This window comes from Trachurus japonicus, chromosome 6 (assembly GCF_045865225.1).
Source record: "Trachurus japonicus isolate A0001 chromosome 6, Traja_1.0".
Classification (NCBI taxonomy): Eukaryota; Metazoa; Chordata; class Actinopteri; order Carangiformes; family Carangidae; genus Trachurus; species Trachurus japonicus.
The window spans coordinates 20,413,948-20,441,649 of record NC_140912.1 but is presented as its reverse complement, the minus strand read 5'-3'; the positions used below and the strand labels follow the sequence as shown (position 1 = coordinate 20,441,649).

Here is a 27,702-nt window from a genome sequence, read left to right as displayed (position 1 = left end):
TATCCAGATGTTAACAGATGTTTAATGGCTTGTCCACCAACTTTGGTCTGGCTGCTGTGATTGGTAACGAAGAACTCGGCTCACTGGAGTATTGTTTGGTCATGTGACCCAACCACCAGTTGTTCATCACTGCTCTTTTAATGGATCTGGTTGACATCAATGATTCTGAGGCTCAGACCAAAGCTTGTGTACATTTATGCATCTACTTATGAGTTTTATAAAGAGATAAACCTTATTCTGTCTATTGTCATCTTTCCCACAAAGACAAACAACATTTAATGTCAGATATTTATTGCACACCCACAAAACCATGTATATTTACTGTACCTGTACATACTTAGATTCTAGTAGTGCAGTGTCTTTTGAAAAAGTTAACAAAAGTAAGAGGAAAAGCTGTTCAAACATAATGTCATTAAATATGGAAACAGCACTAAGGCTGCATATAAGGCTATTAATATACAAGTTGTACTTCATCTTTGACATAATCTCTTGTTTCATTTTCTCCCAACAGGTTAGCAGAAGATGTGTTTGCATAGAATATTATGTTCTTTAAAAAACTGTAACTGGGCACTCATGTAACAAAAAATGCAATCTGTACATTCATGTTCCAGTTTTTCTTTCTCCCACATTATGCAGGGCAACCAAGAAAACAGATGTTATTATAACATTGCACATATTCAAGACAGAAATCCTGTCCCATAACTTCAAAATCCCTGTGTAAGTAGCCATTTGGTAAAGGAATTAGCTTCAGAGCAGACAGACAGACACTGTCCATGTGTTGAGCAGAGGCCTGACCTGTCGGGAGGCAGCAGCTGCTCCCAGACCGGTCAGTAAACACACACAGTGGGATCGTATCCTTTATATCCTGAGCTGACTGATGAGGTTAGAAAGCGACGTGACACTGTCCCTGAGTTTGGAGTCTTCCTCCTGTCCCAGCGACGCTCCAGCCAGGCGCGTGGAGCCGTTCTTTCCCAGGATGCACGGCAAACTGAGGAACACCTCTGCACCAATGCCACCCCAGCCCTAAAAGCAAAAAGGGAACGCTGATGAACTCGAAACATCTTCCTGGAAGAGACAAACACCACTTCACCTCAGTAGGGGTTGACATTGATAATAATTAGACTTGGTCAGGATACCTGAGCCAGCGTGGAGACAGAGTGGGTCTTCAGTTTGTTCGTCAGGATACTGTTTGTGATGTCAGCGACAGAGAGACCCACAGACCACGACCGCTGGCCTCGATTCTTCATCATCTCAAACCCTCTACAAAAACAGGGAAGCATGCATCAGACAAATTTACTTTTGAATTTTAAAGTAAAGAAACAAAAGAAATACTAAAGTGAATAAGTGCTTTCTTCAACAGCACTGGCGTCCGCAGTTTCAGATCCATCTGATTCAGTTAATAAGTCTTCAATATACAAAATAACACCATCTAAACCTTCACTCAAGGTTAAACTCATTCATAAAAGTACCTGTCTAGCAGTGGTTTGGCACTGCTGGATCCTGGGGCCATCTCTGGCTGCACACCAGAGTTAGGCCCAGTGTTGCTAATCACAGGAACTGCAAAACAAAGCGTCAAACAGTTCCAAGTGTCATTTACTCACGCCCTCACAAGTCAGAACAAAAAAAGAACACACATGAAGAGCTGGTAGTGCAACATTACTGGGTTTTCAGAAATCTTACATCATACATTCCATGACTATTGGCAGAACAATTGTCTTGTCTTGTCTAAATATTTATTTATATCTTTTGTGACTCACCTTTGTTGTCCGAAAGTTCTCCTATGACCCAGGCCAGTTTGTGGGTATTGAGGTTAATATCCAGAACATGACTGAGTCGCTCTGAGTCCAGGTTACATCCCGCTCCAATCACCCGTGTCGGAGGTAAACCGCTCTGCCTCCAGGCGACATGGGTCATGATGTCAACTGTAGTTGAACCGAGAGAGAGGAAAATTAGTCGATGGTATCAAAGTGTTGGGCAAAGTGGTCTGTTTCTCACAGTGAGTGTCTTCGGTGTTATTACAGACCTGGTTGGGAGGCGATGAGCATCACAGCGTTGGGGCTGAGTTGTGCCAGATTTGGGATGATTCCTCTGTACAAGTCCACATTAGTCTGAACAACGCTGACATATGATTGCTCACCGCTCCAAGCGTTTGCAGTCACCAGGATAACCTTGGAGCCCGCAGAGGCCGACAAATCTAACAGAGCAGAGTCATCAAAAATTAGCTCCTGTTCATGACTAACAGCAAAATGTGTTTTTTCCTCCCACTCTGACGGATCAATGTTCAGACTCAGCAACAAAAAGTGTCTGGGATTCTGTTAAAGCTTGCTGTTGCTGAGGTGAGTCATCAAGGACAGTCCAGTCTTCCTGAGCACTGTTGCCATTTGGCTACCAGTGCCTGACATCTGGGATGACACAGCAAAATGGGTGCTTGTCGATTATTGCACAACAATGCAGAAAGTGACATACCTTTGGAAACCTCAACCTTAGGCAGATTGAAAATCTCCAGATCAGTGCTGCCGCCTTTGGTGGAACTTTCAGCAACATCAATGAAAACCAGTTTATCCACTTTGCACTTCAAGAGAAATGGGGAAAATGAGCTGTCAGCCAAATAAATTGAGGAATTTGACATTTAACTTGAAGTGAAGACAATAGATTAGTTCAGTAGTACAGGAGGATGTTTAACCTTTGCCAAAATGCCCATCACAGAAGCCATTCCTAGATCTCCTCCTCCAACAATTGAGACTTTGTTGATGCTTTGATCGTGGTGTCTGACTCCTAAAATAGACACGAGTTTAGCTAAAAATAGCATGTACTTATCTTAGTATTAGTCATTGAAAAACACAGCTACATATCAAGTGAAGCACCATCATTGATCTGGAGATTAGAAACAAATGCCAGAAGATTGTGGGGGTCTTTGTTTCCTTCAGCAGGCTTTGAGGACAGAGGAGGGTCTTCCTCAAACTTGACAATCATCTCCCTCAGAAGACCCACCACGGACGACTTGGGCTGTTACAAAAGACGCAGCAGAGGGAACGGATGAGAACACACAACACAACCACACGTGGATGCAATTTAAATTTTCATCTAGAGAGTATGAAGTCGTACATATTCCCAGTTGTGTAGACCAGGCAGATGGATTCGCCCTTTGGCGTCAACATGCTTGCCCACTCTGATGACCATGTTTGCAGTTGGTCTGAGGAGGCATATGGGGGGAGAGATGGGGAATGAGTCCATCAGCCACATCTGGACGGGGAAGTTGTAGGAGCGGCCTGTGAGATTAAGTACATATTATTGACCTCAAAATGACATATTCATGGCCTGTAAATCCTTGTCTTTTAGACAATCTTACCATCATACTGGACAGGGATGTTGCCGTCTAATTTCAGGAGATCTTTCTGTGTAGTGTCACTGAACGCTGAAAGTGACATTATAGGGACAGTGAGCCAAAATATCATTCTGATGTACCAAGTGTTTAAGTCTGCAAAACTGATTACGGTAAGTGGGTTTTCCAGGAGAAACTCACTGTATGTGCCTGGGAACGGGTGCATCCCAGGGAAAATCCTGTGGATTTTCTGCAGCTCCTCGACAGCAACAACATGGAATCTATACTGATATCAGAGAGGGAAGGAAAGACAAACACCCATATAGTTGCCACATGTTTTAATTTTTAATCATTACCACCACTCCAGATCCATCAGTCAGTAAATGCTCAGTAACATTAAATTCAGGTGATCATTCAGGGTTTTATTGATCACATGATAAAAGGCGCTGTGGACTCAACAGCTGCAATGGTGTTACATGGTTTTTGGAGCACTTTGACAGCAGTAGCTACAGCAGTGACAGGACAGTAAGTTGACAGAGATGCTATACATGCTCGCAGTGAATATTTTTTATTTACTTTGGACTCTGAGGTGGCACAGTAACGTTACTCCGATTTGGTTCTGTCAAAGCAGTCATGAAGAGATACTAAAATGTATCCTTGTTTGATTTGAACGCGGATCTGCCTCGGTATCGATTGCCTTTATTTTACTGTTGAATAGCACCCACGTTCAGTCAACCACGGAGACTTAACCAGAGCTGGTTCAGCCAGTTAGAGAAGTTAGCTAACAACCTGCCGGGAACACCTACAGTATAAACAATGTCACCTGAAACAGATTATAAAGTAGAGAATCTGATAGATAACCAACCTTTGAGAGGATCCGCTGTATTTTCTCTGAACTGAGGTCCATCTATTTAGCGTACAAACAAAAACACACGATTCTCCCGGGGGCTTTATATCCTCTTGATAGTTGACTTCAACTTCAGCTCTAAAAACTTCCGCAAACTTTCAGATGTAGTCATGGATGTGTGAGCTAAGCAGAGCGACATGGCCCTCCCACTTCGTACGTCATCTACGGCAAGCCGAGGGGGACAGAAACGCAAGCGAGAAAATACTCGACGCCAACACTCGCAGTCTGTGATACGAACAGATACCACCACTCAAGAAAATTATAAAAACAAAAAATAAACAAATAAAATAAAAAAAAACTGAACAATTCACACAATTTATAGCAATGAAGAACGTCATTGCTTTCACCGAGAACCAAAAATCAAACATTTTTTTTCAACAGTGACATTTGTAACTTCTGTGTATATATTACTAATATTGTCATTTCTGATAAATCGCTAACATAAAACTAGATGATTAAAAAAAAAACTTTATGCAACATCCCTTGGAAGAGAAACACACAACACATCAAGTGGCAATGTTTTCTGCATATTCAACTGACTTTATAATCAAAGTTTTCTTGGAAAAATATGCAACATCTTCTGCTCAAAAATAGCATGGTATCAGCACATGACATAGCATGTCATTGTTAGTCTTAAAAAAAATCACACACTCACACTTTCATGTTTATATCTCTCTTTGCAGGCTAATATATATTCTGAGAACTTAGGACAGCCGACCATGTAAACCCTGCACTCAGTCGGGGTAATAAATAACAGGGAGATGTAATAAGTTTTCACAATATCCCCAACGACTCAATGCCTGAATGATTTGTGCATATTTCATCTGTGATCTTGTCTTCAACTACAGTTCTTCCTTCTTTTTCCTCTTGGGGCCAATGTCACATCTCACTCCATTCAAAGCTTTTTTTTTCTCAGAACAGCGAGACATACAGGAAAAAAGCAAAAGAGGCCAGGGTGGTCAGTCACTGGGCTTTGCGTCTTTAGATGGCAGACAAATTGCCCCATGTTTCTGGAGACAGAGAGAAGGGGGAGCATCTTTCATTCATACATTCACTCACTCATTCATTCAGGAGGTTTCAGTTATTTTTTCTCCTCTTGCAACTTTTTCTTTTCAGCTCCTCTTCCTCCCTCTTCTCTTCTTCCAGGTCTTCTTGCACAGCCATTTTCAAGCTAGAGTAACAAATATCAAGAAACACCATTACATACCATTATATAAAATAATTTAAATACTTCTGCCTTCAGGACATATGGAGACTGTGTGACGTTCATTCCGGGCACACTTTCATGATCTTACCTCCTGGCCTCTTCTTTTTGCACATCTTTCCAGCTGCTCTCCATGAATTTAAGTGCATAGTCACTCTCATCCTTGTACCTAAGGAAGTTGAAGGCAAACAAGAGTTGTTTGATGAAGAGGTTTTACTGGACAAAAACTGGGTTATATAACGTAAGTATGTCACAACACTTACCTGTTTCTATCATAGCCAAATATTTCCTTAATGTGCCTGGAAATTTCATCTGGCTCATCACCTTCGTCATCAATAAAATCTTCCATTTCTGAGTCAAACTCATCCTCCTCATCTTCATATCTCCTCTTGTAGGCAGATGTGATAGGGGGCAACATTGTACCTGGACAATAAATACAGAAATTCACCGTTACTTTGGAGGATAATGGCTCTTGGCTTTTTTGCTAAACATGAAGAATATAAACGTATGGGTCTTGCTTCAAAAGTAAAGGAATCACAAAACTTCCAAGATGATGAAAATGATCCTTTGAGAATTGTTGAACTGATACAAGTCAATTTCTTGCTAGAAAAAACGACAGAGAGATTATGTTTTGTTTATCTGTGCTAGACAGATCGCTGCTCTCTGACCCAGGAGTAATGTCTGTGTGCTGCTGACACATTTCATTCAGTTTGGCAAACAAACTCTCTGCCCTGTAGTACTGACTGTTGTTTCAAACTGTCTGCAGCTGTTTGTCATAATATAATATACTTGGTAAACTTTGCTATGTGTATAATCTATGAATTATATGGAAATATTTGATAAAATAATAATAAATATAATAAAATAATCTATAATAGAGTCATATAGTTCATATCATTTTACTTCACATTAAAAATGTGGTGAGCTGTTTTGCAGCTGAGTGACCACAGAGAGTTTGACTTTAGTCCCTGAAACTGTTTCAGTTTCATATGCACTCTTTTTTGTTGCTTAGGTTAAGAGCATTAGCCAAACCTGCAAGCTGAAGAGGACTTATTCTTATCAGAAAGTCTCTTTTTAAGTCATGACCTGCAGCTAATGCCCCACCTACTGCACTGATTTGAATTTGACCCAGTACAACTTGTTTTAGCCTTGGCGGCAGCTGCATCTGTCTGAACTTTGGCACCGTGCTGTGGTGTATTGAAATGTGCTGAAGAAGTAAAGGTCACTACCACAGTTAAGAGCAACAGATACATCAACTGCTTTGATAATCACACGGTCCACCATCATTGTCCCTCTGGTTCTTACCTGGTGGTCTGTTCATCAGAGGTCTGGGTGGCATTCCTGGTCTGTGTGGCATCCCTGGTCTGGGTGGCATTCCTGGTCTGGGAGGCATCCCAGGTCTCTGTTGCATGCCTGGCCGAGGAGGGACTCCTCTGGCTCCACCAACATTTTTAGATGAAATGGTTTCTGACACCACAGTGCATGTGGGTCTTCCAGGTCCTGATCCGATGCCACCAGTCGGTCTGCCAGGTCCTGGTCCTCCACCACCAGGCCGACCAGGTCCAGTGCCTGGAGGTCGGGATCCGAAACCACCCGGGTGGCCGCTCCCACCAGGCCTGGCCTGTGCAAAACCACCTGTTTTTCCCTGGGGTGTGCCTCCAGGCCTGGGCTGAGCTTGCCCCCCTGCCCTAGGAGGGCCGCCCATTGAGTTTCTCATCACTGAATTACCGGTTGATTTTACTGCAGGGTTAATTCCAGGTCTTAACTGCTCTCCTTTTCCAGACCTGTGCGCTCCAACTGCAGAGCCCTGTTGTTTTAAGGAGCTAACCTGACTGGACTTGCTCTGTTGGGAGCTCCCATGATGAGATCTTTGGCCTGTGACAGCTGTACTAGAAGGCCTGGTCCCAGGAACACCTGAAGGTCTTCCTTGTAATGATGAGCTTTCCTTTTTGTAGCTAAGGTCACTTGAGGTGCTGGACTTGTGGCCAGATGAGGGCTTGGAGGCCCCGTGTTTGGCTGAAACCTGAGATGTGGCTTTTGAAGGAACTTTACTGCTTATGGCACCAGATGAACTAGACACACTAGGCTTAGATCTGTCTCTATCAGACATCTTGGGCCTCTCTCTTTCTCTGTCACTAACTTGGGGCTTGGAAGAAGGGTGGCCTTTCTCACTATGTGGCCTCTTCCCTGACCCACTGGACAGGCTTTGTTTTTCTGAGGAAATCTTTTGTGGCTTGTAGTTCTTCTGCTCCTTCTCAACAGTGCTTTTCCTTACGGAACTAGTGTTAGATTGAGGCTTGCCTTCTCTTTCTCTCTCTGCCTTTGGGTCTCTGCTTTTGTCTGGCCTTTTCGCTTTACGCTCCATCTCTAGTTCCTTAATCTCGTCAGCTGTACGGAGCCGTCCTTCCTTTTTCGCTGCCTTGGGTTTTAAATCAACTGGCTCAAACTGTTTCTTCTCTGCCAATTTAAGTAATTCTGCAAAATTCATTGGAGGTGGGGCAGCCTTCGGTGGCCCACTGGATTTTTTAGAATGGGGTTTGCTGCTACTACTACCACTACTGCTTCCACTCACACTTGAGGTTTTCCATGGTCTCAGTGGCTCTGGTTCCTGCTCTGGCTCTGAATCAGTCTGTTCATACTCGTAGTTATCCTCGTCGTCCTCTGGGTCAGTACAGTTATTCCTAAATTCACGTGAATCCATTGATCTGTCATCCTCCATCTCATGTTTCGATCTCCTCTTCTTAGGAACCTCTACCACTGGGACGCCGTTGTAACCTCTAAAATTGTCCTTCGTTCTCGAAGCCATGGCTCGTGCTTTACGGTCAGACTTCAGCTCAACCCTCTTCGCATTAAGTTCCTCCTTCTTTTTTTTCATTTGAATCTCTGGAAAAATAAGTAAACAATTAAGAATTATTTCTGCACAGTATGTTAATAACTAGTAAATCACGACCGTCTCCAGCATCTTAATTTTGTCATAGTTACCTTTCTGTTTGGTGTCAATCTGTTGCTTCTTCAGAAGTGCCTTCACAGCAGCAGGATTCACACCTTTGGACCTCGGGTCCTTTTTGGGTGGTCCAGCTTGTAAACTGTATCTTTTATTCTTGAAGAGGGAAAGACATTGATTACTGAAAATGGAACCAGGAGACATATTGCTTTGGTTTTCAGTCATCAAAAGGCCTATATTATAGGGAAATAAAACATAACCTAAAATGTATATTAACCTAAGCACCATCCCACTGATGAACCAGTTAAATGTGGTAAGTAGTCTTAATAAACCGCTTCATACAGTAGCCTAGTCTTAGCATGTGGGGAGTCGAGGGTGGAAGTTAGCAGCTAGCCACATTATCAGATCTTCAGTATTAGATGAGCTGGCATATGAGCTCACAATGATGTCCACATATCTCCATTTTCCTGTTTGGCCTGAGTTTGATACAAGTGTCAGTCTCAAACATACCTGTACACTGCTGAGGCCTTGGTTTTGCGAGGCGAGGTCCAATATATTATCAAAGTCCATCATTTTGGCAGCTGTTGACGAATGCTAGCTGTCTGAGGAGAATCAAGTAAAACTCAAGCCGAGCAGAGCTCACCGTTAGCTTGTAGCTTACAAACCAGATTAGTTATCGTAGGATTTTAGCTGTATCAAATGGCACTTAGACAGCTACGACGAAGCCACTTGATCAAATACAGTCCATCGAAAGAAAACTGAATCCCTGAAGAGTTCACGTTACTTTACTTTAACAGCTTGTGTTAGCACATGCTAACGAAGTTAGCTAACCGTACGTTTACTAACGTCAGCCAACCAAGAAGCCCGAAAGACGAACTTGCCCTTTGTACTGATGTAACACACCGCACTAAGACCAGGTCCATCAGAATAGCTGAATAATTAAAGCCTATTGAAAAAGAAAAACTACAAACTCAGCCATAACAAACGCCGGGTGTTGGTAGAGACAGGCAAGAAAGACTAAAATATTAAAGGGTCCAAAGAGTAGTGTAAAGAAGTGAGAGGACTCCACGTCGTGAACTTCCGTCTTGGTAAGAACTCAAAGAGTCAGCGGATACGTCAAACTTTACTTTTATACACGTCAAGGCTGGATTATTTGTCAGGGAATCATATTTCTCCCCGTTTAATAGCCTATGTGATATGTTGACGGACGTTTAAGTAAATGTTTTATTGAGTAGTTTTGAGTAAACGATACGACACCTAGCTACAGTTTTAAAATCGCAAATGCACCTAGTTGCATCAACTTACAAAATGACGACGGGTAACATGGAGGAATAAGTAAAGTGCTTTAAAAATAGCTTTTGTGAAAGTATTTTTTATAGGAAGATGTCAAGAACATTGTTTTGAAAACTGGTAAAACTGTGATGAAAAAAACAACAACAGGTTGTTCATCCGTGAATTCGTTTTTTGTGGCTTTATAGATAGGCTTTGGGGATTAATAAAGTACCGGTAGGCCTATTCGTATTTAGAAGTAGGCAAGTTTCATACGAAACTATTGAATATAAAGCTGAAATGTAGCCGATTTCAGGTTTATGGGTGACTACAACTTCCGCTATCGTCCTATGGTTTCTTTAACTGCGTAATATCCGTCTAAAATTATTATAACATTTGAAGACCACATGATGTCGCTATTAGTGCATATTAGAATATTCTAGAAATGCCATGCAAGGTGACACCCGGACTTTTACTTGTGTTATACTCATCATCCATCTGACAGCTTAATAATTTTTCTTTTTAATACAACACACATTAAAACATTTTTAAAAATTAACTTCTTCTTTCTTTTTTTTTAAATTTAAACATTTTAAACACGGACTTGAAGCATCTATACCGCACCTTTATCTTTGTACTTTATCAGTATCCACTGATGGCCCAAAAGTTCAAAATGAGCTGTTCAGACATGATGAAGCACAACATTACTCTCAGAAAGTTATCTAAAAGTACTTAACAAGTAACCTAGGCTATCTCAGAAATGTAGGTAGACAAAATGTTTGAGTTTCAAGTGGGACATATATGGATGTCATACATACATATATGATTCAATTATTGTTCAATTTCTTTTTATTTCTCCTTGTTGAGTGCTGTTTTGGTTTTCTTGGGGTTGAGGTAGCAAAGCTGTTTCCTCCACCAAAGACCCAGTTCTATGCTGTCGCCTTCTTAACTTTAAGCGTCTCTTCCACCATGGCTTTCGTTTCTTCTTTTTACTTGTAATAGCCTGAAAACACAAAAAAGACAAATGAATAACATAGCCTATACTCCCCAAACATCCAATGGTTCTTTAACTTATAAACACACAAATTAATGTCCCTAAAATATCTCTCTGTTACTTACATCTAAAGTGAAAAGGACAGACAGACAGTTTACCTGAGGTTGGACACTCTCTTTGATCAGCCGCTTGATCTCCTCCTCCAGTGCGGTTGTCTTCTGCCTCCACTCTTCTTCTTTTTGGAGCCACATGTTCTCCAGCTTGTACTTTCCTTCCATGTCTTGCATTACTTTCAGCCAGCGCTCCTCATTTTCAACCAGTGCTTTCCTGTAACCCTCTCCCAAAGCATCAGATTTATTTTCCCACCTCTTTTCATTTTGACAGAGCTCTGATTGTCTCTGCCTCAGCACTGTCAAGGTACTTTGCTGCCCCCTAATGAGGGTTATTACTTTGTCGATTGCACTGGTGACAGCACTGTTGTCCTGTATCTGCTCCACCAGCTGGCCCACTCTCCTCTGCCACTTTTCCTCTGATTCTGTTAGTTTGCTGGCACAGTCCTCTCTTTCCTTAATCACCTCTCTCCAGTGATCTTTAATGGCAGCGTTCTCCTCTCTCTGAATGAACAGACTTTCTTTAAGAGAGGCGATTTCCCTCTTTGCTGTCACTTTTTCTCTTTGGGTTTCCATCACCTCCCTTTTCACCAGTTTGTTGTGTGACTGAGCAACCAACAGCCTCATCCTAAAACTGCTTATCTCCTCAAGGTGTTTTATTCTCTCCTCTTGCCGGTGTTCCCTTTCTGCTTCGAGGTCCTCCTTCATCGTCTTTATACAGGCCTCCATTTTTTCCTTGTCTGTTTTGACCTGTGTGTACAGACTGGTCCGGTCCTTCAGAGCTTCTTGAGTGCTGAGCTCCTTTGTTGTCAGCCTGACGTTCTCCCTCATCAGACACTCATTCTCATTTGTCAGCTTCTTGATCTCATCCTGCGCTGAGAGAAGTGCTCTATGAAGAGGGTGCACAACTGATTTGGGAGTGGTAGGGTGTTCTTCTTCACTGTGAACCTGCACCACGTCTGTGCTGTCTTGGCCTGCTGTGGGTGGAGATAATGGTGCACGCCACAAACCGAAAACTGGCGTAGGGCCCTGGGTCTCCAAAGGCTGCTGATTAGGATGATGAAAAAATGAATTTTAAAAGTGCAATTTTATACAGAGTAGACGTTCTCAGCATAATGACCATATTATTATCAAATGACACATTTATAATATTGTATAATTAATAAAAAATAAATAAAAAAAACATCACACAAAAACAAGAGGCACCATTGACTGTCATTCCACATTAGTGAGAGAAATAAACCGAATCACAGTTTTAAATATGCAGTTGGGCTAGAGCAAAGTCTTGTAATAGCAGCTCAAGGTTGTAGTTGCACACAGGTTTTCTGGGTGCACACACAGCAATTAAAAAAACAACTTAACTAAACATATATTCAAAACCCTCACCTTTTGTTCTTTTCTGTGTTCACTCTCCATGTCTGAACCAAAAAGCGTTTACATCTCAGATTGGTCTGTTTGAGAGTGTGGTGAACTGACTGCCATCAGCCATCGTGGGAGGTATCAACTCTCTCTGCCCAGCGGAAGTGGTGAGGAGAAATATTTTGTGAACAGTTTGTGGAATCATGGGCTCAGAATTAGAACCCGTGTGTTCCAGAATCGAAGTAACTCACACTGAGTAAAGGAATTTTATACCAAGCATCACGTTTATTTGGTCATCGCTCAAACTGTTTGGTGGCCTCTGTAACATGAAATGGAAGAATATAAGTAAAGTGCTTAATTTATACACATTTAAGGCAATGCATCCTACTCAGTCTCAGAGATAGAGAGTTTTATATATAGACTAGATATATAAAACTGAACATGAACATCAAATTACATTTCTAATCCACATCGACTTATTAGCTGATGTTTTTGGTTACTGTGTGTGTCTCTTTTATCAGATGTCTAAGTCAAGTGTGGCCCTACAGGAAAGAGGTGACCAGAAAACATTTCAATCTTTCAACCAAAGAGGGCAGTGAAGCAGCGCTTTTCAGCCTAGTGGCAGGTTCCCTTTTTTAAGGCTCAACAGAAAATGTCTGGTTTACAAAAACCAGTCAAAATTATTATAGTCACATTACACATAATAATAAAAGACACACATAATAACAAAAGACACATAAAGTAGGCTAAGTGTTACCACAATCATGAGAGAGAAATCAACAAAAGCGCAAGAACTGCTGAGCCACCTCACTCTTGCTATCTTTCTCTGTGTATATCATTATGCTTTATAATGTCCTACTTGATAACTAATGGTCTCTTAACTAATGGGCAAATCTAGTTTGAACTTACAGGGAGTAAGGCAGAAAAACAAAACATCAAATGCAAATTTCAAAACAAAACTCTAGGTAAGCTTATACCTACCATATTAAATTCTTATATTGACACAAGATTAGGCGATTCACTTCAGTTAGGTTCAGTGTACAGTATCTATGAGCCTTTCATGAGGGTCATGAGTGCTGTGGCCTATTTGTATGTTGCCTCTTGATGTCAAAAGGCCGAGTGGAGAGTGGAGAGTGGAGAGCTCTTATATCCAAAACACTGGTGCGGATGAGTGAGAAAGAAAAGAGAAAATCAGACAGAAGATCCACATTTTGTATGAACCTGATAATAGCTCTCATTCTATAGAGCAACATGCATAAACATAATAATGGATGTTTGTTAGATTTCCTGGTTGATTTCTAGTGCCCGGTCTGACCCACTGACACAGGGCTGTTGTTGCACAATCAAAATATAGGCTCGGCACAAATGTTGCTAACGAAGTCCATCTCTGTAAAATGTAAATAAAGGCCATCTGCTCTGATATGTAAACAGCTGGCGGACTCCTCCTATCCGGGCGTCCCTTTTGCCTTGACCCGCCCCCTACCACGACCACTCTCTGCTCCTATTGGTCCAAAGCGTAAGCCCCGCCCACGCCATGGCTGTCCTCTCGCCTCCTACTGGACGGTCTGCCCGCCCACCGGAGAGAAGACAAAAACAATCGGCATCCCTCTATCAGAAGATTAGACCTAAAGAGGACCTAAACCGAATATAGTTTATATATCCGTCTTCAGCGACACCTACACCAACGAGGGAGACATGGTTTCTCCGGTAACAGTGGTGAGTATCAGCTTAAAGACAGCGTTTAATATGCCTATGTCTATATTTTAACACATTACAACAACAATAACAGTGGTTGCTAGTTTAGCTACATGATAACAACACTTCCGAATATAAAATTACCCATCCCTGTGAATATTTCTGCCATTATATGTTCAGCATCGAGAGCCTCGAGTTGCTAATTCAGCGTTTAATGTTTTTTTTTGTCGTCATTATTTATAGCTTATAGCAGGTCATACTTTTTTCTCCGAGGGCCAGCGCATGCTCCTTTAGCTGATAATGTATTATATCAGGAACTAAGACTGTCTGTTTGTTCAATTGAAAATGTCCAGCCAGGTGCCCTTGGACACCCACGCTGTTGTGTCTTTCTGTATGTGTGTGATAGTGGCAATGTGTGTGTGTATGTGTGTGTGTGCGTGTGTATGTGTGTGTGTGAGAGAGAGATGGGGGGGCACTAAGCAGGAACTTTTATGCTCAGTGTTGCTGTTTCCGTGATATGTCGGCACGTTTTAGCCGTGACTCTTCACGCTCTTACATGTCGATATTCTACGAACAGAAAGATGTTTCCACAGATTTCTAAAGCGCAGCCCCTGACAAAAAAGAAAACCTGTCATGTGACGACCTTTTTTGTGTGGTTTTTTTTTTCTTTCTTTCTTTCCTGTACCCTCCAGTAACGCATGCGCCGACCAGAGCTCTGGTTGTGGCTGGCTTGCTTTTCAACTCCTTTGCAGTCGCTGTGCCTTACATAGACTCTATTGTTTGGCCCATACATGAGCTCTATAATTGACTAAAATGCCACTGCAGGAAACTGCATAACATAAAAAAAAAACACACACACACAGCAGCGTCATGAATAATTAAAACCAGTCCTGGCATCCCCTTACTTTGACAGAGTTGCTATGAAATTTTAACCCCATTTGCAGGGGCCATGAAGGATGGTGTGGTGTGATGTGGCGTGTAACCTGGCCTGTAGTAGTAAATAATGATGTGAGACAGTTGTGACTGTCTGTGTTGAGAGGAGCCTGTGTGTAGAAATGCTTGCCACACAGACTGGTTACCTTAGCAACGATGATGCTGTGCATGTCCTGTGGGTTGCCTGACTTTAATAAATTGGAGTAAAGGTATGTAGCCTACAAGTCATCACTGCAGAAACACCACACTAACCATCACTAAAACACAAGATGCATCATCATTGTCTTTTCCTTATTGTATGCATTTGAATAGTTTATTATTTTTGGGGGGTTACATTTACATAGCTGCGTTGTAATAAGTGGACAAATGGATGCAGGATGGTCCACACTTTGAGATAAAAAGAGATTCATTATCCTGCTGTAAAGCCATTATTACATTTCCATAAAATGCAGCTGCATTGTTTTTTATTATTTCCAACTCTAAAGGTTCTGCCACACTGTGCCATCTGGTGGACAGACTGCCGTGCTCTTAAGGGAATTGAATAACTTTTGTCCTTAACAGATGATATCGAAATAGCACCTCAGTGTCAGATCAGCACATCCTGTCCTTATTCATATGGAGACTTGACAATTGCCCGTTGTCCCCTAATGTTTCTGTTGCTCTCTTTCAGCATTTATATACAGTACATCAGAGCATAGATCGTGTTGCAAAATGACTGCATTCAGTCTACTGTGCTGTACTGTATTGCTTGTGTGCAGCTGACCTAAACTTATCCTTGAGGCTAAAGCAGCTGTAAGATGGAAGAAAAACAGAGTTGTGTGTGATGCTACATAGAAATAACATTGTCATCTGACTCACATGCCAGCTGTCTCTGCCAGCACCATACTTATGTTACAGCTCCCCTGTGCCAAATTAAGGACACAAGAGGTCTTTACAGCTTTAATATGTTTCCCTGTATCATGTTTCCGACACTCAGTTTGCATCATGACCCTGAATGGTTGAATAGATTTCATTCTGACTGGATGTTATTCAATGCTTTATTGCAGTGCTTTGTTGTTGGTTCGTGGCTGCTACAAAAGCATGAATGGCTAACTTCTGCTTGTTCCTTCCTGGACTGCAGTTACAAGACAAGGCCTGATAGTTGGAAAAAGTTGGACATTAGCAGACACCTGTTCCTCACTCTTACTACATTTTCTCCCAATGAAAGATAGCTAACATTTTTAAGAGATTTCAGATCACTTATGAAGTGGATGTAGGCTATTTGTAGTTTAACACAGCTAACAAAACACTGCATCCTTGTACTTCAAAATAACTGAAGGGGGTCATTTGGTCCTGTTCAGCTTGTTAGTGACCATTATACCATCAATCATTAACCATATTATTCTTTAACTTGGGACAGAGGCAGGTGTTTACAGTCAGTCAGCTGTGTAGGCTACAACACCTTTGCAAACAACCTCTATTTATAATCTGATCACCGAGACAGCTAGAAGATAACACAATGATTCATTTCATTTGCTTCCCAAATGAGGTAGTATGTTCTGTACTTTATTGCAGGAGACAGCCGACTGTCACACAGGGCTAAAAGCTGCTGCGAACGAACGCCCTCCCCAGTGTCTATGCAGACAAACTGATGAGTAGGATACAGCTGAGACAATGCCGTCTTGCAAGAGAACGGCAATCTCATTTGGATATGAGACAGTGGATGGAAGAGCTGGATCGAGCCTCAGAGAAATAAAACCACTGAAGAGAGCTGTTCATGAATTTTAGCAGGCAATTACACTCTCTTGATGGAAACATTTAATGCAATCACTTTTTAGTTTAATGGGCCAAGAAACCATGTATTAGAGAACAATCACACCAATATTACAGCAGCAAGGCTGGTTATTATTATGAAAATAGTAATATTCTGACACCAGATAATATGACAATTTAATTTTTTATCATTGAATTGAACCACATGGGCTGCTGGTAATTTTAGCACTGCTGGAGATTTCATTTCAGGTGATGGTGCAGTGAAGTAAACATTTCTTGGAAGATTTGAAAGGGTAGCTTTTCTGTATGCTTTGTTGCGTAAGCGTTTCTCCGTGTTGTTTCAGCCTCTCTGCCTCTCTCCTAGTGACCCTGATCTTTATTGTGTAGATGCAATAAGTTTACATGAAAAACAATGGGAAGGGAAACTGCAAAGTATGTCTACAGCACCACATGAATGGGACAAAAGGTTGTGGGAATCTCTTGACTTCCTCCCACCTTCCTCTCTGAAATCCATGTAATCACCCTCTATACCCCCTTTTGAGTGTTTTTTCCCCCACCACAGATAATTATCAAGTTGCTCACGATCATGAACCATTAAAGAGAAACTATGCAGGATTTTTCCCGTGGCTATGCTACATTTTTACCCTAATTGCCTTAATTTTACTCTAGTTAACTATATGACTTGTTAGTGTGACTTGACTGTGGTAGCCTACCTGGCCGTCGCCCCAGTCCCAGCTCTTGTCTCTGCGCACCGCGACACAAACATGCTCTGTAACCCGCAATCTTTTGTTTTTGACAATTAAGACTACACAAACATACACTTCGTAACATCGTATATGTTACATAACCTTATCCATCGCTCCATGTATTGATTTTTCGCCGGCTTCGTTGTAAACAAATGCACATGGCCAGGAGGAGGGTTAGCAAAACAGCGGAAAAGCGACTGGACTTGCATAGTTACTCTTTAAGTCTAAGTGTCATCAGGGTTTGGCCCACAGATCTTGGGCTAAGTGTTCTCATGCTGCTTTTTATTAAACAACAAGGATTGTACTTGAATCCTGATACAACAGAAATGTGAAACCACTAGTACTAGTTTGATATTGGCTCATTTGGGAGCTGCCACCCATTTGGCCTTAATTACACCACTCACACATTTTTGGCATAACATCTGCTTTCTTTTTTTTGTCTGTATGTCTGCATTTGTCTCAGAAAAGTACATCAAGTAGAAGACTCGAGTGCAGTAGTTCACATTATACACAGTGTTAGTTTCGCCTGAGTGGAAAAATTCCTTATGTGCTACTTAGATCTGCAAGAGACAAAAGCTTCTTTGCTGAGTATAAGTAAAAACAGCAGCATTATACCAGCTTATTTTGATGCATATGTCAGTCCTGGCTGATCAGACACCGGGCTCAAGTGATGGTGGCAAACCTGTTGTTTGTCTTGTTCTGCCACTTTTATTTGGATGGTCTAACATTACAGGAAATAAGACTGAAATTCCCTTGACATAATACAGAGTCAACAAGGAAGAGATAACACCTTCTGTTGTGTAGCACTTTATATGTAAAGGTCCCATCTTAAAGTGCTTTATAATATATAAACACATAGTAACATTTGTATTTTCACTATGATTTTTCTTATCAAGACTGTGAAAAGTAAGTGAAAACTGTTAAAAAAAACATTAAAAAAAACTTTAACTTTACTGTATCTGGGAATGACATTCCTCCGTTTGGGAGGATAGTTGAAAATGAAATGTAATCTTTTTGTTTCTGAACATGTAACAAACCCACAGTGGGACGTGGGACTGTCTGGAAGGCTCTTAAACCAACTGGGTGTCTGCGTTCTTGTCCAGACCTACATACCTACAGGAAGTCAGATCTAATAACACTGTAATTAAGATCTGACTAATACAGTCCTGTAGACCTCCGTCAGTGTGATTCAGGGGTGAAGACAGCAATGCTGTGGCTTCTCAGTAGAGACTTCAAACAATGGTAAGAAGTGCGTAACAGAAGTCTAACATGCTTAAGAGAAACATACAAATGAACTTTGTAGCATCAGTAATGGCCGACTCGTGGCCACATTTTGCTTCAGTCACATCGACTTGTGTCTTTTTCTGTCTCAACACCAGTCTGACATTCTGTGTGAAACCCCCATTGTTTTCCTGCTGTGTGCGTTAGTCATATCGAGTAAATCAGAGCAGGTTTGAGATCACGCACACACTGTGCATGATCCTGTAGTGTACTGTAATTTGGCCTGCTATTTTATTGAACAGTTGCGCAATCAAGGACCACCCCCCGCCCCATCCCCCCATTCCCCCCGCCCCCTCTTAGAACATAAACCATATGAACTAGAATGACCCCTCGCTTTCTCCCTCCTCCTCTCTTTCTCACCTCTCCCCTCTCTCCCGTACTCTTGTCCACTCCTAAATTCGACTGTCATGTGAATGCCCCATGTCGCCCAATGCCCCCCTCCCCCCACCCTCCACTAAAGCCTGACTTCCCCATGCATCCTCCTGCTTCCTTTCTTCTGCCCTGCTTACTTGCAATAAGATCGTTCTTGTATGATTTTACTATGATTTTTACTATGATTATGATTTGACGAAGAGTTGACACCAAATAGCAGCTCTTGCCCAGCCTTTTCAACCCTTACCCCAGTGGTTCCCAACCTTTTTTGGCTCGTGACCCCATTTTGACATCACAAATTTCTGGCGACCCGCGTCAATCAAGATGCACCAGCTCAGATTTTATATGTTGCATTTTATTTGAACTTGATTTATATTTGAGAAAGTGAAAGTATAGAATACAGTTGTTTAAGATTGCCTTTGGCGTTTTTAATCATAATTTAAAAAAGAATAATAATTAGTTCAAAAAATATTTTTATTAGTCTTTTATTTTTATCAATTACTAGACATTTCTGGCGACCCCATTTGAATTCCAGGCAACCCCACGTGAGGTCCCGACCCCAAGGTTGAAAAACACTGCCTTACCCTGTTGCACTATGGCCTGCTCCTCGTCTTCCCCTCCCTGCATTGCTCATATCCTCCTCATCTCTCCTCCAGTGATCTTAGCTCTTGTGAACCCTCACTCAGTTCTCCTCCCTTCCAACTCAGCCGTCTCCTTCCTTGTCCCTCTTTAATCCCTGAGGACCTCTGAAGTAAACCTAGAGAGAGATTCCCAGAAACGTAGGTGGAGGATCCTTCAGGAGGTGTTGTGAAACATCTTAGAGTTTTTTTGTAAACCTGTTATTTTGATAGTAAGAAATCTCTCCTGTATCACAGTTGGATGGACAAGATGATTTGAATATGCTACACAGAATAAAGAGAAGGAGGTGTAGCAGGGGAGGAGGGGAGAAAGAAAAACAGGATGGTGGAGCGAGTCAGAGAAGAAAAGAAGAAAAGGAAAGGTTACTGGAAGTCAAAGGAACTGAGTTTATGTATTACCCTTTCTACTTCAGCCACAAAACACGTGCATGTCTGGCATACTGACGTAAACTAGTGACCACACCAAGCAAGCGTGAAGATTATTCTAGTCCTAACCGAAGCTATCAAACCAAAAAAGGAGAACTACTTGAACTTTATTGCTCTCATTCTCTCTGTTGAATAGCGTGAGATACTGCACTTCAGAAACACAAAGCGCTGACTGTTAGGAGGTTGCTGCTTCCTGTGACACATGTCATGGATTCTGCCTCGAGATTAAAGCCCTTTAATAAAGCTGGTTCTAGTTCGATAATAATATCATCACCTTGTTCCGATTCAATACACTGAGTTATTAAAATAACCTCTTGTCGGTGCAACTCATCATGACTCAGCTGATAATGTAAATATTTAATCTGCTTTCAGGTCAAGAGTGAAGGCCCTAAGCTGGTGCCATTCTTCAAGGCAACATGTGTATATTTTGTCCTGTGGTTGCCCACCTCCAGCCCATCCTGGTTCAGCGCCCTGATCAAATGTCTGCCCATCTTCTGCCTGTGGGTCTTTTTACTGGCACACGGATTCAGCTTCCTGGGCGCTCACTCCAATGCCCGCAAGATTTTGGCTGGCCTCATCTTTTCGGCCCTCGGTGACGCCTTTCTCATCTGGCAGGAGCAGGGCTACTTCGTCCACGGTGAGGACAAACTGTACACACCGAGTAGCTTAGTTGTGAATTAGTGGGGTGATCCTGGTGTATTTCAACTCTTATTCAAGCCTTATTTTTGTATATTTGTGCATAATGGTATCTGGACATCACAATACAAACACACAATGAGGCCGTTAGGTATCAAACAGGTTTTTAACAGGTTGGCTATACCTATTTGGAAAACAAGGCAGGCAGCAGACTTATCACCCAAACAAAACAGAGAAATCAATTTAAATCATGATTTATTGAAGTAACGCCTGGTTTAGCTTCCTGTATCTGTTATTTGAAACACAGTTTCCTGTGAAATAGCAAAAGAATGGGGTTTTAGGAATCCATATTTCCATTTTCACTTCCAAATAACCCAGGCGCCTATCAAAAGAAAAACATTTGCTTCTTAAGTTCTGTTTCATGAAATGACTGCTAATGTAGCTGTTTCATCGTACCGGGCACCGACACTGTGGAACAACCCCCCGTTAGACATCAGGCAGGCTTGTTTGATTGAGGCTTTTAAAGCAAAGTTTAATACCCATTTATTTACTGTTGTATATCAGTCTTTGGTTTTCACCAGTAATGTCCTGTTTTAAGTGTGTGTTGTGTTTTTGGTATGGTGTATGCTTCTGCTTGTTGAACTGCTTGCAGTTTTTTTTATATTTTTTTGGTTTCTTTTCATCAGCTTGTACAACACTTTGATGTTAAGTGCTTTATAGATACATTTATTATTGTTATTATTATAATACGGATGTGCTGCAACTTTGTGCTGTAGTATCACTGTGCTTCCAGACCAGAGTCTTTTACAAAATGATTTTTGTGTGGTAGAACAATAGGACACTACTTTTAAATTAATTATATCATGTCTTACAGGCCTTCTGATGTTTGCCATCACCCACATCCTCTACTCATCGGCCTTTGGGATGAAACCCACTAACGTTCGTGCTGGCCTGGTGATCACTGCTGTGTCCTCTGTGAGCTACCTGCTCCTGTACCCCTACCTGTCCGGCCCCTTCACCTACCTGGTGGCCGTCTACATCGCTCTGATCGGCTTCATGGGCTGGAGGGCCATCGCCGGCCTGCAGCTGACCAACGACCTGTGGACCTGGACCAAGCTGTCCGCCTGCCTGGGCGCCGTGCTCTTCATGGTCTCTGACCTCACCATCGCCGTCAACAAGTTCTGCTTCCCTGTGCCCCATTCGCGCGCCATCATCATGGCCACCTACTACGCCGCCCAGATGTTGATAGCGCTGTCGGCCGTCGAGTGCCAGGACGTGGAGGTGGCCAGGAAGAGAACATGAGGTACCGCGGCCCCTGCAGCGACTGGCCGCCAGGCTGGAAATAAGGTGGCAGCCAATCCCCATCCTGCCCTGAGTGATCATGGACACATCTCACTGCCGGATCCCCACAACCCTCAGTCCTCATCTGCGGCGTGGCGCTCCCACACTGTCGTTATCATGGCGACTGGTCCTCTACAGCCTTCACATGGCTGTCACCCACTAGTATGGTAGTCTCACACCTGTCTCCTCACCATGAAGATAGCAGGGTAGTATTATCTTCAGCCTCTCCCAACAACAACAATCCTACCTGCTTCCTCTGATCCTAGAGTGGATGTCTCTCAACCTAGTTACCATGGAGACAAGAGTAGTAATATTAACCCGCTATATAGAGAATATTACTTTTCTTTTAACTCTTATGTTTTAATTTAAGGGGAGCATGTCACTGGGAACTTTCAAGGCGTGTGTGTGTGTGTGTGTGTGTGTGTGTGTGTGCATGTGTGAGTGTGCGCGGGTTTGTGTGTGTGTGTATATGTGTGTGTATGTGTGTGATTAACATTCTTACCTCGTTTTCCACACAGTCCCATCATCACACACAGTCACACACATCAACTTTATGTGGTCCAATAATAATTTACATCTTGTTTTTGTTGTTTGTTTTGTTGCCTGAGACCTTGTTCAAAAGGGATTTATTCTTTCTCTCTCTTACCGTCTCACCCGTTGTTCGGTCTCTGTTGTTCTGTATTTCCCTGAAGTAAGGGTGCTATTCCTAAAGTCGGGAGCATATCCACACCTGTTTTATTATCTGCAGTCCCTTTCATTTCATTAACAACAACCACACTGCCTTTGTTCACTCCGCTATTTAACATTTGTAACAAAATCCACACCCAGTCTCTCTGGATGATTTGTTTTGGTATTAAGACGTCCTTGAATTACTAGATGTGCAGTGGAAGAACGACAAGACAAAAATAAGGCAATGAGGTGTGAAGGCAGGGTTGTTGTGTGAAAAAGCAGCAGACACTGCGTATTGTAGCTTTAGTGGGAGTTAAAGGAGGTGGAGGTTGTTTGTCGAAGCTCAGTCCTTCCTGCTGAGATTTTATTGCCACTGTCCCGCTGTCAAGAGGAACACAGTAAACACTGCTTCCATAGCCAGCCACTGAACACACTGTCACATACTGTATAGGGCACCTGCTTCTCCTTTCCGTGTGAACCGCTGGCAACCTCTTTGTTTGCCAGCAGTTTCTTCAGAGAAACGCTGGTGCAAATGTCGACGTGTTCACACACATGACACCTCCGGCTCCTGCTGGTTCAGTTATTAGGAAAAGTTCACGGGGTTCTCACTGCTGGACTGGATCAGCTGACCCATGTTGTCATTGGCTTGGGACCATGTTATGGAGACTAAAACGAAGGGCTATGTTACTGGCTTGAATCTTTTTGTTTATCGGCTTATGTGTGTGTGTGTCTTGTCCTCAGAGGGCATTCACTCAATCATACTGACACACACAAACACACAAACATGCATGTGAGCAGCATACACTTTTCCCCAGAGAAGCTTGGCTAAAAGAAAAGAGCGGTATGTGGGGATCTGGCTTCTCCTGTGAGGGAATAGTTCTCCCGTTATTCCCAATAATTCCATCTCACAGGAAACCTCTAACATCTTTAATCCTGCTGAACCCACCTCAGGTGATCCCCAACCGACTGATGGATATTTCCCTCTTTTATCTATCACACATACATCCCCTCTAACCTTTCATTTGCATTTGCAAACATTTTAATGTTAGTCTGAAGTGTCTTACTGAATATTTAAGAGGTATTTTATAACTCTTTCATGTTGTACATGCATGTTGTGAGTGTGCATGTGAGAAAGCCTGTGTGTGCCGCCTTTGTCTGAGGTGTTGAGTGAACATCTGTGTGTACTCATGACCAGTCAAAACCAACTTAAGGCCAGGAATGCTGTGAACCATCTTACTTTATATGGAGTAGACGCACTACTGGATATCTTAAATGTATTCTCTCACGGCTCTTAAACCTGTCCTCACACCCATCACATCTTCACTTGTTTTATAGCTCCTGATTACTTCCATGTTGTCATCTACTTTGAATTTTGATGGGATAGATTCAAACTGCAAGATATTTATTAGTGTTCCTTTTCACCTGAACAGTGAGCATTGCCACAGCTGAATCGACAGTATATTTACACATACAGTATGTGTTACTTTCCGATTAATACCACTAACAGTTCATATATTGGAAAGAAAATCAATATAATAGAAACTGAGAGTATTGCTCACTAACAAAGAATATCAAAGGGACAGGTTCTGTTGTTCAAACCACACCCATACATGTTATATTGTGTTGTGTATAAAACATATGGGGCATGAAAAAGAAACAGACCCATGTTATGGGTTCCTTCTGCTGGTCATTGACCTCTGGAGCTGTCAGTATCACACCCACATACGCACAAAAAAAAACACACACACACACACACTCACATCAGCCACCATGACAGATCTGCAGGCAGACAATTGTGTTGACACGCATCAAGTTGTTCTTTTTGTTTTTTTCCTCAAACAGCGAGCTTGACCAGGAAAGACTGTCAGACCAAGGGGTTATTCTTGACTGCTGCTTTGCCACATAGTTCCTCAATCTCCTTTCGGCCTGTCAGCATCGCATCCACGTCAGGTCAATATTTCTGCTTTGTCAGTAGGAAGTGGTTCATCAGTCTGCAAAGTCCTGCACTCCCTCTTCTCATCTTCCTCCACCTCACCGGCAGAAACATGTTAATATACAGTTCATTTAAGCCTATGTGCTGCTGACAGACGTCCAGAGAGGCTGACTATAGCAGATGCATGTTTGTCTGTTCGTTGTGTCTTAAATCAGGGTTTAGTGGAGTACAAGGAGAGATGCTAGTTAACATGAGCCTAAAGTAAAACCGCGAGGGGGATGACGAGATTGAGTCAAGCTGTTTTAGTCATCCCAACTATGTGGGCAATTTATGTAAGCACTTCTTTTGTTGTCCTCTGCCACATAAAGCCTTTTGACTTTAGTTCCTGTGGTCCGGTGGCTACTGGCCAAAAGACAGGCTTTACTTCGAAGTATTCGGGAGATTATTTTTGCTGGCAAACCCACACTTTGGAAAATTTCCATCATGACTTTGTAAAGCGAAGTTGCTTTTCTGAGAACGAGAGATCAGCGATACCCTGTAAATCAGTTATGTGGTGGATTTTGTTTTAAATATTCACCCTTTTCTCCACCCCTCAGATCAAGAGTATAACAGAAAACTGAACTAATTTGACTGAGTGGAAGTTGTCAGCATTAGATTGGTCTCACGTATCAAACAAGCTTGTGTTTTGCAGGAGACAGGTGCTGGAGGGTTTTTGGCCCTTCCACTTAGGAAAGGAGGTTATTGTTGAGTGATACTGTAGCGGGAATGAGGTGAGGAGGTGAAATGTGACACAGCGGGGGAAGACTCCCCTTCCGTTAGCTGCCGTCCTGTCCCCCTACAGATGGCAGGCCAGCAGGCGCATCACTTTACCTCCGCCTGTCAACAGCCCTGTTGTTCTGAGCTTTGTGCATGCAGACAAAAGGGACCTGAGAGAGCCGTGGGAGGCTGGTATGGTGTGGCCTGCACTGTGAGTAATGAGCTGGAAGCAGTTACTGTTGTAGCAGGGAGAAGGGCCCGTGGTTTGGTCCTCTGTGGAGGTTGGCACTTTCCTTTGATTTCAAGATTTCACTCTTTTTCTTTTATTTATTTATGTTTTTTGCTGTAGTTTCTTGCTCTTTTCCATCTTTGATTTGAAGCCTTTTGCTGTTTAATGTGCTGTACCCATTATCATGCTGCTGGTGACATCCAAAACATAAAAGCTGTAAAGTTTATAGATCTTTGTTGATGCATGACAAGTAGGCCGAAACGAATCCTTCACATCGACACTTATTTACGGTGATGGAAAAGTGCACATTACGCAGCCAGGTGTTGTTATTACCACAACTGACAGTTCTCCACCATCATACGAGCTTATTAACTTGAACCTACTGTGTGCTGCACTTTCCTGAACCCAGAGAAAGGCCAGTCAATCTCTCATTAAATCTAGCAGCTATAGTGTCTAAAACAAAAGGATTGTTCTGTACTGTATTCTTTAAAGTATATCTTCATATTTCCTTTAGTCTTGCTTTCTTTGAACGATTAAAAAGGAAGTTTTGATGTTGAGGGATTAAGCACGAAGAAGTGGTGCATGAAGGTGTGAGAGAATCAGCAGTTTTATTTGAAGAGCATTAATTGCTCTTGAAGTGTTACAAACCTCTTAAAAAGTGTTATCATTTTGTTTTCAGAAAAACTGCCTGAGATGTTTTTTGTTTTTTTTGCCTGTCAGAGTGAGAAAAGATGGGTTTGTTTTCCATTGAGTACTTTTCTGATTCTTTTTTTTTAATATATTGAAGTCCCATTACAATGCATCATTTGACTTCATTTTATGAACAATTTTTTAAATTCTCTGATATATATTTTCCTTGTCGTCCTTGATTTTCACTTTGTGATTTATTTCTTTCATGACTGTAGAGATTAAATAGTTTCTTTGCTGTAGTGAAACTGCTATGAATGTGAATATCTATTGGAGAAATAAATGCAATTACAATGCAACTTCAACATAATGTCCTTTGTGTCCTTTTTTGTTTGTTTTCTGTGTTTCCTAGAATCAAAGGATACCGCGTTCAAAATGTCAGCTGATATTTATATCTGTTTGGTGTTTTGTGTTTCTACAGAATTTGTTGGCCCTCAGCAGATAAAGTGCCATTAAGGCAGAACGGGCTGGAGGACAACAGAGAGCTCTGTTCTAGTAACTGCTGCACTCTTTTGTCTGGCTGAGGTGGAAAATGTGCTTTCAACAGCCTTTAACCCTGTGGAAACTCATTCAGACTGTCACTCTTCCTTTTTTTTTTTATCTTCCTCTTGCTAGTCTGGTTGTCTACTTTTTTTTGTTTCTCCCATTCTATTAAGCAGACACACATCACATTTCATCTTGTAGTTTATCCCTGTAGGAATGGCGCCAGTTCTCTCCCAGTGCATTTCATTCACTCTCAGCCAGGGTCTTGCAATCAAAGAACTTCAGTCTTCTATGACAATGCAGCGTCTCTGTAATGGCCTTAAGACAGGCTCACTTCTAAATCCTATAAAATGTCACTGAATCCAAATAAATATTAAACAAGTAAGAGCAAGGATAAATACTTCAATGTGTTATGTACAGGAAGGACCTTAAAAAGATTTGCATACAATAACTGTAAGGTTTACCTAGGTTGACATGAAATCCTGCAGCCTCCAGTTCCTGTTTGGTGCAGAGGTAAAGTTTCGGTCAAATACCTAGATTGACTATTCATGCTTTCACGACAAACTGCTTCCACCTTATTGTGCCTGTGGAGAGCAGTGAAGAGCTGGAACGTACCAATGACGTAGGTTCAGTGCCTGTTTTTGCCGTAGACCTTATGTTCGGTGCTTAATTGATTTGAACCTGGCAACCCGTCTCTGCTGGTTCCTTTGGTAGCTCCATAGAAATGGAGTTCCTGGGAGCCAGCATGGTGACGTCAGGATGGAGAGAGGTTGTCACCCCTCTCTTGTCTGTTTGGCAGCTCCTCACCACACCACACTCACTCTCTCAAGAAGCAGGAGAGCACTCAGGCAGAGCCCATGCAGGTGCTGTCACAAAGTACTAGGTAACGGTTTATTTTATTCCCACACATTGGATCTGAAATGAACAGTCTCGGTGAACGTAAAAATGTGAAGATGGATTTGCAAAATCAAAGGTTCAAATCTGCATTCAAAGTATATTTGTTATGTTATACATAT

The 27,702-nt window shown here is 42.1% G+C and overlaps 4 protein-coding genes across 6 annotated transcripts; 1 reads left to right on the top strand and 3 right to left on the bottom strand.

Moving 5' to 3' along the window:
- Window positions 1-650: 650 nt before the first annotated feature.
- On the bottom strand, window positions 651-4,309 carry uevld (UEV and lactate/malate dehyrogenase domains). 2 transcript variants are annotated; one of them, XM_085779675.1, is made up of 13 exons: window positions 4,188-4,309; window positions 3,524-3,608; window positions 3,350-3,415; window positions 3,106-3,269; window positions 2,864-3,006; window positions 2,684-2,777; window positions 2,467-2,572; window positions 2,024-2,194; window positions 1,758-1,922; window positions 1,470-1,557; window positions 1,137-1,260; window positions 841-1,023; window positions 673-795 (listed from the first exon to the last, which is right to left on the bottom strand). In XM_085779675.1, the coding sequence occupies exons 1-12, from the start codon at window positions 4,227-4,229 to the stop codon at window positions 859-861; spliced, it is 1,413 nt and encodes a 470-aa protein (XP_085635801.1). In that variant the 5' UTR covers window positions 4,230-4,309; the 3' UTR covers window positions 673-795; window positions 841-858. The 2 variants fall into 2 exon arrangements, with proteins under 2 accessions (XP_085635802.1, XP_085635801.1); XM_085779676.1 differs by having other exon boundaries at window positions 651-1,023; window positions 2,684-2,775; window positions 2,865-3,006.
- Window positions 4,310-4,743: 434 nt separating this feature from the next.
- spty2d1 (SPT2 chromatin protein domain containing 1) lies at window positions 4,744-9,216 on the bottom strand. The gene is made up of 6 exons (XM_085779674.1): window positions 8,888-9,216; window positions 8,416-8,530; window positions 6,739-8,316; window positions 5,697-5,856; window positions 5,525-5,602; window positions 4,744-5,400 (listed from the first exon to the last, which is right to left on the bottom strand). The coding sequence occupies exons 1-6, from the start codon at window positions 8,948-8,950 to the stop codon at window positions 5,307-5,309; spliced, it is 2,088 nt and encodes a 695-aa protein (XP_085635800.1). The 5' UTR covers window positions 8,951-9,216; the 3' UTR covers window positions 4,744-5,306.
- A 1,245-nt stretch (window positions 9,217-10,461) lies between these two features.
- LOC146986071 (uncharacterized) lies at window positions 10,462-12,172 on the bottom strand. Of its 2 annotated transcripts, none has more exons than XM_085780603.1 (3): window positions 12,137-12,172; window positions 10,799-11,797; window positions 10,462-10,649 (listed from the first exon to the last, which is right to left on the bottom strand). In XM_085780603.1, exons 1-3 carry the CDS (start codon window positions 12,164-12,166, stop codon window positions 10,485-10,487), a joined length of 1,194 nt encoding a protein of 397 aa, XP_085636729.1. In that variant the 5' UTR covers window positions 12,167-12,172; the 3' UTR covers window positions 10,462-10,484. The 2 variants fall into 2 exon arrangements, with proteins under 2 accessions (XP_085636729.1, XP_085636730.1); XM_085780604.1 differs by having other exon boundaries at window positions 10,799-11,794.
- Window positions 12,173-13,679: 1,507 nt separating this feature from the next.
- On the top strand, window positions 13,680-26,502 carry tmem86a (transmembrane protein 86A). Its single transcript, XM_085779657.1, has 3 exons — window positions 13,680-13,825; window positions 20,325-20,589; window positions 21,463-26,502. The coding sequence occupies exons 1-3, from the start codon at window positions 13,805-13,807 to the stop codon at window positions 21,888-21,890; spliced, it is 714 nt and encodes a 237-aa protein (XP_085635783.1). The 5' UTR covers window positions 13,680-13,804; the 3' UTR covers window positions 21,891-26,502.
- Window positions 26,503-27,702: the final 1,200 nt, after the last annotated feature.